At 49.6% G+C, this 11,664-nt stretch overlaps 1 protein-coding gene across 1 annotated transcript in view; it reads right to left on the minus strand.

Moving 5' to 3' along the window:
* Positions 1-8,537, minus strand: part of EAH_00046720 (hypothetical protein, conserved) — a gene marked incomplete at both ends in the record, with an annotated part of 8,871 nt that extends 334 nt beyond the window's left edge. Inside the window, 11 exons of the mRNA XM_013394661.1 lie at positions 59-2,289; positions 2,424-2,649; positions 2,867-3,155; positions 3,555-3,782; positions 4,002-4,151; positions 5,096-5,376; positions 6,052-6,433; positions 7,034-7,092; positions 7,433-7,868; positions 7,990-8,208; positions 8,448-8,537. Coding sequence (XP_013250115.1) covers positions 59-2,289; positions 2,424-2,649; positions 2,867-3,155; positions 3,555-3,782; positions 4,002-4,151; positions 5,096-5,376; positions 6,052-6,433; positions 7,034-7,092; positions 7,433-7,868; positions 7,990-8,208; positions 8,448-8,537 — 4,591 coding nt within the window. The remainder of the gene's footprint in view (positions 1-58; positions 2,290-2,423; positions 2,650-2,866; positions 3,156-3,554; positions 3,783-4,001; positions 4,152-5,095; positions 5,377-6,051; positions 6,434-7,033; positions 7,093-7,432; positions 7,869-7,989; positions 8,209-8,447) is intronic.
* Positions 8,538-11,664: the final 3,127 nt, after the last annotated feature.

The following is an 11,664-nucleotide window of genomic DNA, read 5'->3' on the forward strand; positions in this document are numbered from 1 at the left end:
AGCTGCTGCTGCTGCTGCTGCTGTTGCTGCTGCTGTTGCTGCTGCTGCTGCAGCGAACGGGATGTCCGTGTACTGCAAGCAGCAGCAACAGCAGCGACAGCAGCAGCAACTGCAGCAGCAGCAGCTGCAGCAGGACCAGAGCCCGACGAAGATCCTCCTCCAGGAGACTTCCTGAGGGACGCGCCGGAAGCCACGTCTTTAGCTGCTGTTGCTGCTGGTGCTGCTGCTGCTGTTGTTGTTGTTGCTGCTGCCACTCCTGTTGCTGTTCTTGAATGTGCAGGAGAGAGAGCGCCAGCAGCAGCTGCAGCAGCAGCAGCAGCAGCAGCTCCTTTCCGAGAGGCGAGTGACGGAGGAGAAACAGACAGCGCCCGACTTCTGGCTGCTGCTGCTGCTGCTACTGCTGTTGTTGCTGCTGCTGTTATTCTAGCGGCAGCAGGACGCGGTGTTGCTGCTGCAGCGCGGCGCGTCAGCAGCACAGTAGCAGCACGTTGCTGCGGTGTCTTCCGAGTAGCAGCAGGCCCTTCCCCACGTAAAGCAGCAGCGGCACCTGTAGAAACAGGAGTTGCTGCAGCAGCAGCAGCAGCAACTGCTGCTGCTGCTGCCGGAGAGTGCCGCACAGAGCCCGAAGCCTTCAGCGCAGCCCGTGTGAGGGGCCGCACTCTCAGCTGCTGCTGAGATGCAGCAGCAGCAACAGGTGATGCTGCTCTTGCTGGTGTTGCTGCAGCAAACGGTGCTGCTGCTGCTGCTGCAGGGAGGATGCGGTTGCATGGGGTTCGCGATGCGCTGCGAGGCGGTGTTGCTGCAGCAGCAGCAGCAGCAGCAGCAGCAGCCCGACGCTTCTGCAGCGACAAGACGCGGTTTGCTGCTGATGAAGAAGGGGCAGGAGGAGCAGCAGTTGCTGGTGTAACAGCAGCAGTTGCTGCTGCTGCTGCAGGTCTCGTTGGTGCTGCTGCAGATGGGGGTTTCGTGCTGCAGCTGCTGGGGTGGCTTGATTTGCTGCCCCGTTGCAGCAGCAAGCGACTGACACCTGCTGCCGTTGCAGCGGCAGCAGCAGCAACCAAGCGCACTGCTCCGGCCCTTCTTTGCTGCTGCTGCTGCTGCTGCTGCTGTCGCTGCTCTTGCGTGTCCTGTTCGCGTTGTGCGTCAGCAGAAGCGTTTCCTGCTGCAGCAGCAGCTGCTGCTGCTGTTGCTGCTGTCTGCGGCAGCAAGGGAGGAAGGCTGCTGTCGCTGCTACAGCAAACAGCTTCATCTAGGAGACGCTGCAGCGGGTGTAAAGGGCTACCCGGGGGGACCCCGAGTTCTTCTTCTGCTGCTGCTGCTGCTGCTGCTGCTGGAGCATCTCCAATAGAAGTCTGCGGAGAGTGCTGTGCGGCTGCAGCTGCTGCTGGTCGTGCTGCTGCTTCTGCTGCAGCTGACGTTTGCATGCAGCAGCACCGCTTAGAAGGAGATGGAGACCCCGACGTCTCCCACTGAAAAGAAGCTGCTGGGCTTCCTTCTTGGTGCTGCTGCTGCTGCTGCTGCTGCTGCTGTATAGATCGTGGCGGAGTCACGCTGCCGCTGCAGCACCTGCTGCGTTTGCTGTTGCTGCAGCTGCTGCACGAGGCGCTGCTGCAGCGGCAGCAACTACATGGAGCAATCTTTCGCTTTTGCTGCTGCTGCTGCTGCTGCTGCTGATGAACAGGGGTGTGGCAGCGCGTGCAGCAATCGGATCGCTCCGCTTGTCTGCCCCTAGTGGGGCTGTTGCTGCAGCTGCTGCTGTTGCTGCTGCAGCTGCTGCAGCAACTGCAGCAGCTGCTGCACTGTTCAGCAGCAGCAACAAGAGCAAGCTGAGACCGAGCTAACGCCTTTGCTTCTTCTGTGAAGGTAAACTCCATCATCGCCCTGAACTCAGGCAGAGTAAGACAAGAAGAAGTCCCTCCACCCTCTGCTGCTGCTGCTGCTGTTGCTGCTGCTGCTGCTGCTGGGGCTTCGTGCTGCTCCGTTGCTGCCGTTGCTGCTGCTGGAGTCTGCGGCGTCGGGGTGCTGCTGTACGCTCTGCTCCGAAGGGGAGTCCCCAGGGGCTCTTTAGAAGTGCCTGCTGCTGCTGCTGCTGCTGCTGCAAAGCCACCAATTTGCTGCTGCAGCTGCACTGCTGCGTGGAAGGTATGGCGCGAAGGCGTCGGCAACCTTTGCTGTTGCTGCTGCTGTTGCTGTTGCTGCTGCTGCTGCTGCTGCGCCGCGCGTCTGTTCTTGGGGGGGCTTGGGCTGCATGCAGACCTTACATGTTCTATCATATACTCCGCCATTGCCCTGCAGCAGGAACAGCAGCAGCAGCAACAGCAGCACGAGCATGCTGCAGCAGCAACGCGAGCGCTGAAGGGTGTTGAGAAGGGGACAGAAGCAAACAGAGACAAAGGGAGACAGGAGACAGCAAGGAGACACACCGGGTAGGAAGCTGCTGCTGCTGAGGAGCAGCACAGGCGGCATCAGCAGCAAGCAACGACAACAGATCATCTACATCAAGACACCTGCTGCTGCTGCTGCTGCCGCTCCTGCTGCTGCTGCTGCTCATGCTGCTGCACTTCTCCGGCGTTCCTGCATTTGCTGCTGCTGCCGCTGCGTCCACAAGTGCCTGCGTCTGCTGCAGCATTGCAGACCCTCGGTGTCGAGCTGCACATACACCGCACAGCAGCAGCAGCAGCAGATGTGCATGCGAACGATTGGTCTTTCTGTTGCAGCCGTGCTGCTAGATGTGCTTTTCGCTGCGGTATTGCGTGCAGGACGAGCGGGACGAGCAGCACGGCAGCAGCAGCAGCAGCAATAGGAGCAGCAACAGCACAGCAGCAGCAGCAATAGGAGCAGCAACAGCACAGCAGCAGCAGCCTACCGCGCCTAAGGAAGAGCGAAGCCTCAGCATCGAAGCCATTCCAGGGAGATGGTGCTGCTGTTGCTGTTGTTACTGCTGCTGCTGCTGCTGCTGCTGCTGCTGCTGCATGCGGAGGAGTGACGGCGTCAGCTGTTGCCCTTTCTCTTCTTCCAGTGCGCGGCGTTTGCTGCAGCTGGTGCTGCTGCTGCAGCTGCTGCAGCTGCTGCTGCTGTCGCTGCTGCATTTGTTTTTCTTCTTGCCTCGCTCGCTGCATCATAAGATATGCCTCTTCTACTTCTCTAGAGTGTCTCTGTATTGCAGACGAAGACGTCAAACAAGCAGCAATAAAATAACTGTAGGGCAGCGCCACGCACTCTGGATTCCCGAGGCTGTTGAAGTATCGCTGCAGCAACACAGCAGCAGCAGCAGCAGCAGCAGCAGCAGCAACAACAACAACAGCAGCAGCAGCAGAAGCAGAAGCAGCAATAGCAGCACAAACAGCAAAGCAGGAGAAGCAATGGGTGAAAGGCAGGCTTCGTCAGCAGCAACAGTATCACCAGGTGCAGCGCACGCTAAAGGAGCAGCAGCAAAAGCAGCAGGTGCTGGCGAAGCTTCAGCAGCAGCAGCAGCAGCAGCAGCAGAAGCAGAGGGTGAAGGGGAGCTACAGTTTGGTTGCTCTGCTTCAGGTGTATGTACACCGCAGGCGCACCTGCAGCACAGAGCGAACGAGGGCTTCAAGCTGCAGCCGCTGCTGCTGCTTCTCTTGATTCGTTTGTTTTTGCTGCTGCATCTGCTGCTGCAGCGCAGCAGCAAGCTGCTGCTGCAGGTCCTCTGCATGCAGGGCCCCGCTGCACTTTGCATCGAGGAGACGAAATATGCGCAACCAATTTTGTGTTGCTTCTTCTCGCAGCAGCCGCGCCATTATCAGCAGCGCCACCTGCAGCAGCAGCAACAGCAGCAGCAGCAGAAGCAGCAGCAGCAAAAGCAGCAGCAGCATGGAGTGGAGGTGCGTGGATGTACGTAGATTGTCGCGGGGTGAATAAGAGAAGAGGGTTGTTCAACTTCGAGAGAGATAAAGCTGCTGCTGTTGCTGCTGCTGCTGCTGCTGTTGCTGCTGCTGCTGTTGCTGCTGCTGCTGCTGCTGTTGTTTGATTACCTTTTTGAGCGGAGGAGACACTGCGAAGCGAACCAAAGACCGCAGCAGCGTAACAGCTTCAGCAGGCAGCAGCAGCAAAGAAGACGAACAAGCATCAGACAGCGCATGCAAAGGAGACGAATAACCCCGAAAGTAGGGATGCTCTAATACCTAAAGAGACAAAAAAGAAAGACAAAAGGAGACAGATAAAATGAACGACAAAAGGAGACAGATAAAATGAACGACAAAAGGAGACAGATAAAATAAAAGACAAAAGGAGACAAAAGACAGACAAAAGGAGACAGATAAAATGAAAGACAAAAGGAGACAGACACAGAGAGATAGAAAGGTAGATAGGGAGAGAGAGAGAGAGCGAGAGAGAGAGAGAGAGACAGAAACGGAGACAAATAAAATCAGCATTATGAGGAGACAGAGACAGGCAGGAGGAGACAGACACCAACAGCAGATGGAGACAGAAAAAGAGAGAGCGAGAGAGAGGGGGAGAGAGAGACAAAAGGAGACAGACAAAAAAGCAGTATAAGGAGACAAAGAGCGACAAAGAGAGACAGGAGACAAGTAGCAACAGCAGCAAAATGGAGACAAAGAGAGACAAAGAGAGAGGAGACAGCAAATTTAACAGAGGCATTAAAAAAGAGACAGGGGACTGACAACAAAAACAAAATAAGAAGAAAACAAACAAAGACAAAAGGAGACAGGAGACAGGCAGCAACAGCAGCACTAACATAAGCAGATAAACGGAGACACAGGGAGAGAGGCGACAGCAGCAGCATCATAAGAAGGAGACAAAGAGAGACAGCGTATAAATATTTATAAATAAATAAAAAGCAGCAGTAAACAGCACGCAACTTCAATTCACCAGAGCCGCTAATTACTGCATGTACACTAGCAGCAGCAGCAATTACAACAGCAGCAACAACAAAACAACAGCAACAAAACAACAGCAGCAACAACAGCAACAAAACAGCAGCAGCACCAGCACCACCACCAACAGCAGCAGCAACAACAACAGCAGCAGCAACAGCACCACCAACAGCAGCAGCAGCAGCAGCAGCAACAGCAGCAGCAGCAGGAGGAGTATATAAGCGTGAAATAACCTGTCTGCCTGTCCATCGCTTAGTAGGGTCTTTATGAAGTACGCCTTGAAGCACTTGTAGCACACCGTTAGCAGCTAGAGGGGTATATAAACTGTCTGCCCAGTTGATGTCTTTGTTCGCTACAGCCCACATAACTTGAGTGTCTCCTTCGCCGCTAAAGGGTGTCTCTCCAGTGTATATAAAGTGCAGCAAAACCCCTGCACTCCACACGTCGCATTTGCTGTTGTACGCTAACCCGGGTGCACCTGAGACGATCTCCGGAGCAGCATATAGCGGCGTACCTGCACAATACGCAGCAAATTTGTCTCCTTTTTGTCTCCTTACCCTCGACACCCTCTTGTTCAAATTCATTCGGGCTGTCTCCATGTCTCTCTATATGTATTATATATATATATATATATATGTATATATATATATATATATATGTATGTATATATATATGTATATATATATATAGATGTATATATTCTTATATGTGTATTGTTGTGTCTCCGTTTATATTAGTGTTGTCTCCTTTTATATTAATTGGGTCTCCTTTAATATTAATAGTGTGGCTGTCTCCTTTGATATACAAACTGTCTCCTTTTATACATTAGCTGTCTCTTCATTAATATAAACTGTCTCCTTTTATATACACAGGGTGTCTCCTTTTATATTCAGGCTCTCCCCCTTTATATGTAATAGCTGTCTCCTCTTATATATAAACTGTCTCCTCTTATATATAAGCTGCTCTGTCTCCTCTTGCTGTCTCCTTTTCTGTTGGTCTCTGCGTTTAGTTTTATTGCGCTGTCTTCCTGCTGTCTTTTTGTCCGTTTGTTTGTTTGTTTGTTTGTTTGTTATTATTATTATTATTATTATTATACTAAAATATGCATTTAGAGGCACAATATTAATATAGTGTTTGTCTAGGTTGTATGCAGCAGCCATAAGAAGGTGTGTGGGGTGTCTCCTCTCACCGGCCCTTGTATATAGGAAGGAGCTGCTGCCGCTGGATAGATTTGCTGCTGTCTCTTCTGCCCCACCTCTTGTCTCTAATGAAGCAATAAGTTCAGGGGGAGGCAGGAGCCAGCGCATGCATGCATCTCCATCGTTGGTGTCTGTGGGGTGTTCGTCCCTTTTAACAGCATCATCGACCCCACAGTTGCCCCTGCTGGGATCGCCCGATCCCGATCCCGATCCCGATCCCTGGGATCGCCCCACAGGTCTCCGTATATTGAGGTTCGCCAACCCAAAATCAAGGAGCTTCAACTCTGCATCTGCTGCATGCGACGTCCAGACGAAGTTTTCCGGCTTTACATCGCGGTGTACGATGTTGCGGTCGTGCAAATAACATAAAGCCTTTTAAAGAGACAAAGGGAGACAGCAAGAGGAGACAGCAAAATAACATTAAAAGGATATTAAAAGCATATAAAAGACAAAAGGAGACATGCAAGAGACAAATAGAGACAAACAAAGACAAAAGGAGACAGCAAAAGGAGACAGAAAGGATATTAAAAGGAGATAAGAGACAAACTAGAAGCAAAGAGAGACAAAAGGAGACAGCCAAAGGCGACAGGAGACAGAAGGGAGATTAAAAAAAGATAAGAGACAAAAGGATGCAAAAGAGAGAGAAAAAGAGACAGCAAAAGAAATTAAAAGGACATAAGAGACAGAAGGAGACAGAAGGAGACAAAAGGAGACAAAAGGAGACAAAGCCCCAAAAAGGACAAAGACAAACGCATGCACGCGCACAGACGGCGAAGGAGACAAAAAATAGAAACAAAAACTAAGAAAGAAAAAAACAAAGACAAAGACAATAAACAAAGACAATAAAAACAAAGACAATAAACACAAGCAAGAGACAGAGACACAAAACAGAGACTCAAGACAAACAAAGATAAAAACAAAGATAAAAACAAAGATAAAAAGCAAAGACAAACAAAAGACAGAGACACTCACTTCAAAAATGCTGCGGATTGTGCGGGCCTTGGCGGCCTCTGAGGAGAGCAGGATTGGCTCTGAGGAGACAGCAGCAGCAGCAGCAGCAGCAATAGAATCAATAGCAGCAGCAGCAGCAGAATTCATAGCTGCAGCAGTATCCATATCAGCAGCAGTATCCATAGCAGCATCCATAGCAGCAGCAGCAACAGCAGCAGCACAAGCACCAGTATCCATAGCAACAGCGGCAGCAGCACAAGCAGCAGTACAATCGAGAGAAGCAGCAGCAGCAGCACCAGAATCGACAGGAGCAGCATGAGCACAGCAGGTGCAGCAGCAGCAGCAGCAGAATCGGCAGCAGCAGCAAGTATCTTAATTGATATTAATGCTGCTTGTATATATATTATATTATATACATACCGATGTTGCGTCTGCTGCAGCGCGGTCTGTGGTGCATGCCGTTGAAATGCTGGTGATGGTGATGGTGGTGCTGCAGCTGCTGCAGCAGCAGCAGCTGCTGCTGCTGCTGCTGTTTGTCTGAGGGAGGCACGTAGTGCTGCAGCAGGGTGCCCCCTGTGCAGAGCTCCATGACTGTCCAGAGTTTATCTTTGCTTGCATACACTTCGTGCGTCTTAATTATATTAGGATGATCTAAGAGCTTCATCAGCATCAGCTCTTGTTGCATGCGCTGCACATCTCCTTTGTTTCTGCTTTGTCTCACCTTCTTTAAATCTACTATCTTTACGCAAAATAAACCCTTGCTGCTGCAGCTGCTCCTGCCGCTACTGCTGCTGCTGCCGCTGCTGCTGCTGCTGCTGCTGCTGCTGCTGCTGGCGCGCAGACGCACACGCTTTACCTGGCCGTACGCTCCAGAGCCTATCACACCCCCTATCTCTTCATACTTTGCTTTGTATGCTGCAGCATCACCCCAAGGGACTAGCGGAGGCAGCCATGAAGGGAGGCGAGGGTTGAGGCACTCCCAGCTGCTGCTGCTGCTGCTGCTGCTGCTGCTGGTAGTCGTAGTGGTAGTCGTAGTGGTAGTCGTGATTGGAGTGCTGCTGCTGCTGTGAGTTGTGCTGCTGCTGCTGCTGCAACTGCAACTGCAACTGCTGCTGCTGCTGTTGTTGCAAGTTGGGCTGCTGCTGCTGCTGCAGCTCGGGCTGCAGCTGCTGCTGCTGCAGCTGCTGCTGTTGCTCCTACTCGGAGGCCATGAACAGCCGCACGAAGTGCTGCTGCTGCTGCTGCTGCTGCTGCTGGTAATGCAGCCACTGGGTAAAAGAGAAGAGCAGCAACTCCCTGTTGCTGTCTCCCTGCAGCAAGCGACACAGCCCTTTGTTGTGCTGCTGCTGGCGCTGCTGCTGGCGCTGCAGCACTCAGCAGCAGGACGAGCATCTTTTGGGGTTTTGCTGCTGCATTGTGGGCCCCACAGCTCTACCTCATGCTGCGCATCTGCTGCTGCTGCTGCTGCTGCTGCTGCAGGGTCTTGCTGCAGTCTACTGCTTACAGCCGTAGGTGAATGCGCCATGTTGATTATCTGTCTCCTAACGCTGTAGCAGCTGCTGCTGTTCTTGTTGCTGCTGCTGCTGTTGTTGCTGCTGCTGCTGTTGTTGCTGCTGCTGCTGGATGGGCAGGCGCGAGAGGAGGCCAGACGCGCAGTATGAGTTCGTGCTGCTGTTGCTGCAGTTGCTGCTGCTGCTGCTGCAGCTACTGCTGCTGGTGCTGCAGCTGCGTCTGCAGCTGCTGCTACTGCTCCCGCAGGTCAAAGAGACAAGTTTAGACAAAAAATTGCTGCAAAAAGGAGACAAAAGGAGACAGTGCAACGGTGTCAATCAAAAAATCCTCTGTTTGAGCTGCTGTCGGTGCCTTTAGCTGGCCACTGTTTGCTGCTGCTGCTGCTGCTGCTGCTGCTGCTCCCTCTATGCCTTTAAGTGCTGCAGAAGGAGACAGAGACAGAGACAGTGAGTGGCCGGTAGCTTCAAGCAAGACACAAAAGGAAAAAAATCCGCGGCATATCTGCTGCAACTGTTGCTGCTGTTGCTGCTGTTGCTGCTGCTGCTGTTACGGGTGCTGCTGTTGTTCCCCTGCTTGCTGCTGCTGCCTTGCAGTTTCGCTTGCTGCTGCTGCCGCTGCTGCTGCTGCTGCTGCGTCTCCTCACGCTCAGCGGGCTGCGAGGTGTCTGTATACTGCAGCAGGGCCCCCTATAACCTCAATGAGAGAGCAAGGGGCTAGCAGCAGTTTCGGGTGTATACGCAGCTCTGATGGCTGGGGGGTTAATGAAGAGGCAGCAAATGAATGCAGCAAGGATGGAGGCAGGAGAGAAGCCGCATTAACCTCTTTGTTGCAGCTGTATGGAGCCCGCAGAACCGCAGCAGCAACAGCAGCAGCAGCTGCTGCAGCTGCAGCAGCAGCAGGACCAACTGCAGCAGAAGCAGACAGAAAGCAGCAGCAACTCTCTGTGTGTGTTATGCACACAACCCCATCATTCAAAGCAGCAAAGGCTGCACTGCCGACTACGCGCTACTGTGTATTTCTGTTGCTGCTGCTGCTATTGCTGCTGTTGCTGCTGCTGCTGCTGCTGCTGCTGCTGCTGCATCGCAGCGGGGCTGTTGCTGCTGCTTAGTGTGGCTCCTTCTGTAAAGAAGGAGGATAAAGACAAAGAGTTATTAGAATTAAACTCTTTTTTATAATTTTAAAGCAATTGATGCGGCAGAAATAAGCAAAAAAACAGCAGCAGCAGCTGCTGCTGCTGCAGCGTGGGGTGGTTATTGGTGGGGTTGTTGTTATGCTAGCAGCAGCTACAGGTATATCTTTAACTATTATTTCTTCTTCTTCTTTCCTCTCTCTCCCGCTTAATAAACCCTTTTTAAATGATTAAATGCCTTTCTTTCTGTCTATTCTTTTGTCTCTGTCTCCTCAACTTCATCTATACAAAAATAAACACAACCCCACCCCCCTAGCACTCAGCAGCAGCAAACGATGCACCATCACTTCTTGCCCATTTGCAGATTCAGTCTGTCATTAAACATTCGTGTTGTTAGCGAAGCTAGCTCTTAGAGCTCCTCCTAGCTAGCTAGCTAGCTAGCTGGCTGTAGCTAGCCAGGTGTAGCTAGCTAGCTGTATCTAGATAGCTAGCTGTATCTAGATAGTTAGGTATAGCTAGCTATGTGTAGCTAACTATGTGTAGCTATCTAGCCAGGTGTAGCTAGCTACCTAGCTAGCAATGTGTAGCTAGCTACCTAGCTATGTGTAACTAGCTACCTAGCTATGTCTAGCTAGCTAGCTAGCTAGCTATGTTATATAAAGTTTAAATAATAATACGTAGGCCTAAATGATCTTCCTACATGCAAGAAGTCCACCAATGGTGAAAACGACAAAAAAAGAAGGGGGTTTTGTTTGGGGCTGCATGCAGCCGGCAGCATCATTGCTGCTGCTGCTGCTGCTGCACGCAGCAGGCAGCATCGCAGCAGCAACAGCAGTAATGAGGCATATTAAAACCCTCGTAATTTCTTCTGCTTTCTCTATCTCCTTTCTATTCACTCTCAGGCTATTAGGGCCCCTTTGCTTGTATAGAGGGTAGAAGATATGTATATATATATATATATATACATATATATATATGTATACATATATATATATATGCATATATATGCTTAGAGTAGAGCTTCTCCTCGCATTAATTATTAAGTTGTCTTCTTCTGTCTCCAACACTCAGCATCGCGCAATTTTATATATTTATACTCTTATACATATTATGTGTATAATATATATACCTTAAATTATATTTATCTATCTTTATATAGGTATATATTATATATTTGCATAAATATAAATAAGCAATTCATATATAAACATATACATATAAATATATATATGTATATAAATATATATATATATACATATAAATATATATATATATATATATATAAATATATATATAATATTATCAAATCAAAAGAAGTATGAATATGCATTTTAAATAAAAATTGTACTTGTTTATATTACAATTTATCCCTATCTATATAAAATAGGGATTTGAGTTTAGGGTTTAGGGTTTAGGGTTTAGGGTTTACGGTTTGAAGTGTACATACAAAGGCTCTGAGAGGTAAAATAATAAAATACAGCTTTTATTTAATCCAGACACCCGCAAGGACTCCTTTCTCTTGCCGGTTTAGGGTTTAGGGTTTAGGGTTTTAGGGTTTAGGGTTTAGGGTTTAGGGTTCTCGAGTGTACGGATAGGTGGGATCAGGGTTTAGGGTCTAGGGTTTAGGGTAATTCCTTTTTATGGAGGGCTCAGGGTTTAGGGTTTAGGGTTTAGGGTTTAGGGTTTAGGGTTTAGAAGCTGAGTGGTTGCAGTGCATTATATCTGTCAGCCTCAATCAATTTTTCTTCGTTTGTTACACCGCTTCCTTTGCTACAAATATATATATATATATGCATATATATATATATATATATATACATATATATGTATATATACTTTTAAAATTATTAAATATATGTGTATGTATATGTATATGTATATATATGAATAATACTATATATATAACTGATGATGTCTACAGCTCTAGTTGTTGTATATCCTGCTGCGTGCACCAAACCCCACATTAATAATGCATGCAGTAATTTATCAAATAATTAAAAGCCCCACTCTA

The sequence above is a fragment of the Eimeria acervulina genome, genomic scaffold, assembly GCF_000499425.1.
Source record: "Eimeria acervulina Houghton genomic scaffold, Eah_scaff698, whole genome shotgun sequence".
In the NCBI taxonomy this organism is placed as follows: domain Eukaryota; phylum Apicomplexa; class Conoidasida; order Eucoccidiorida; family Eimeriidae; genus Eimeria; species Eimeria acervulina.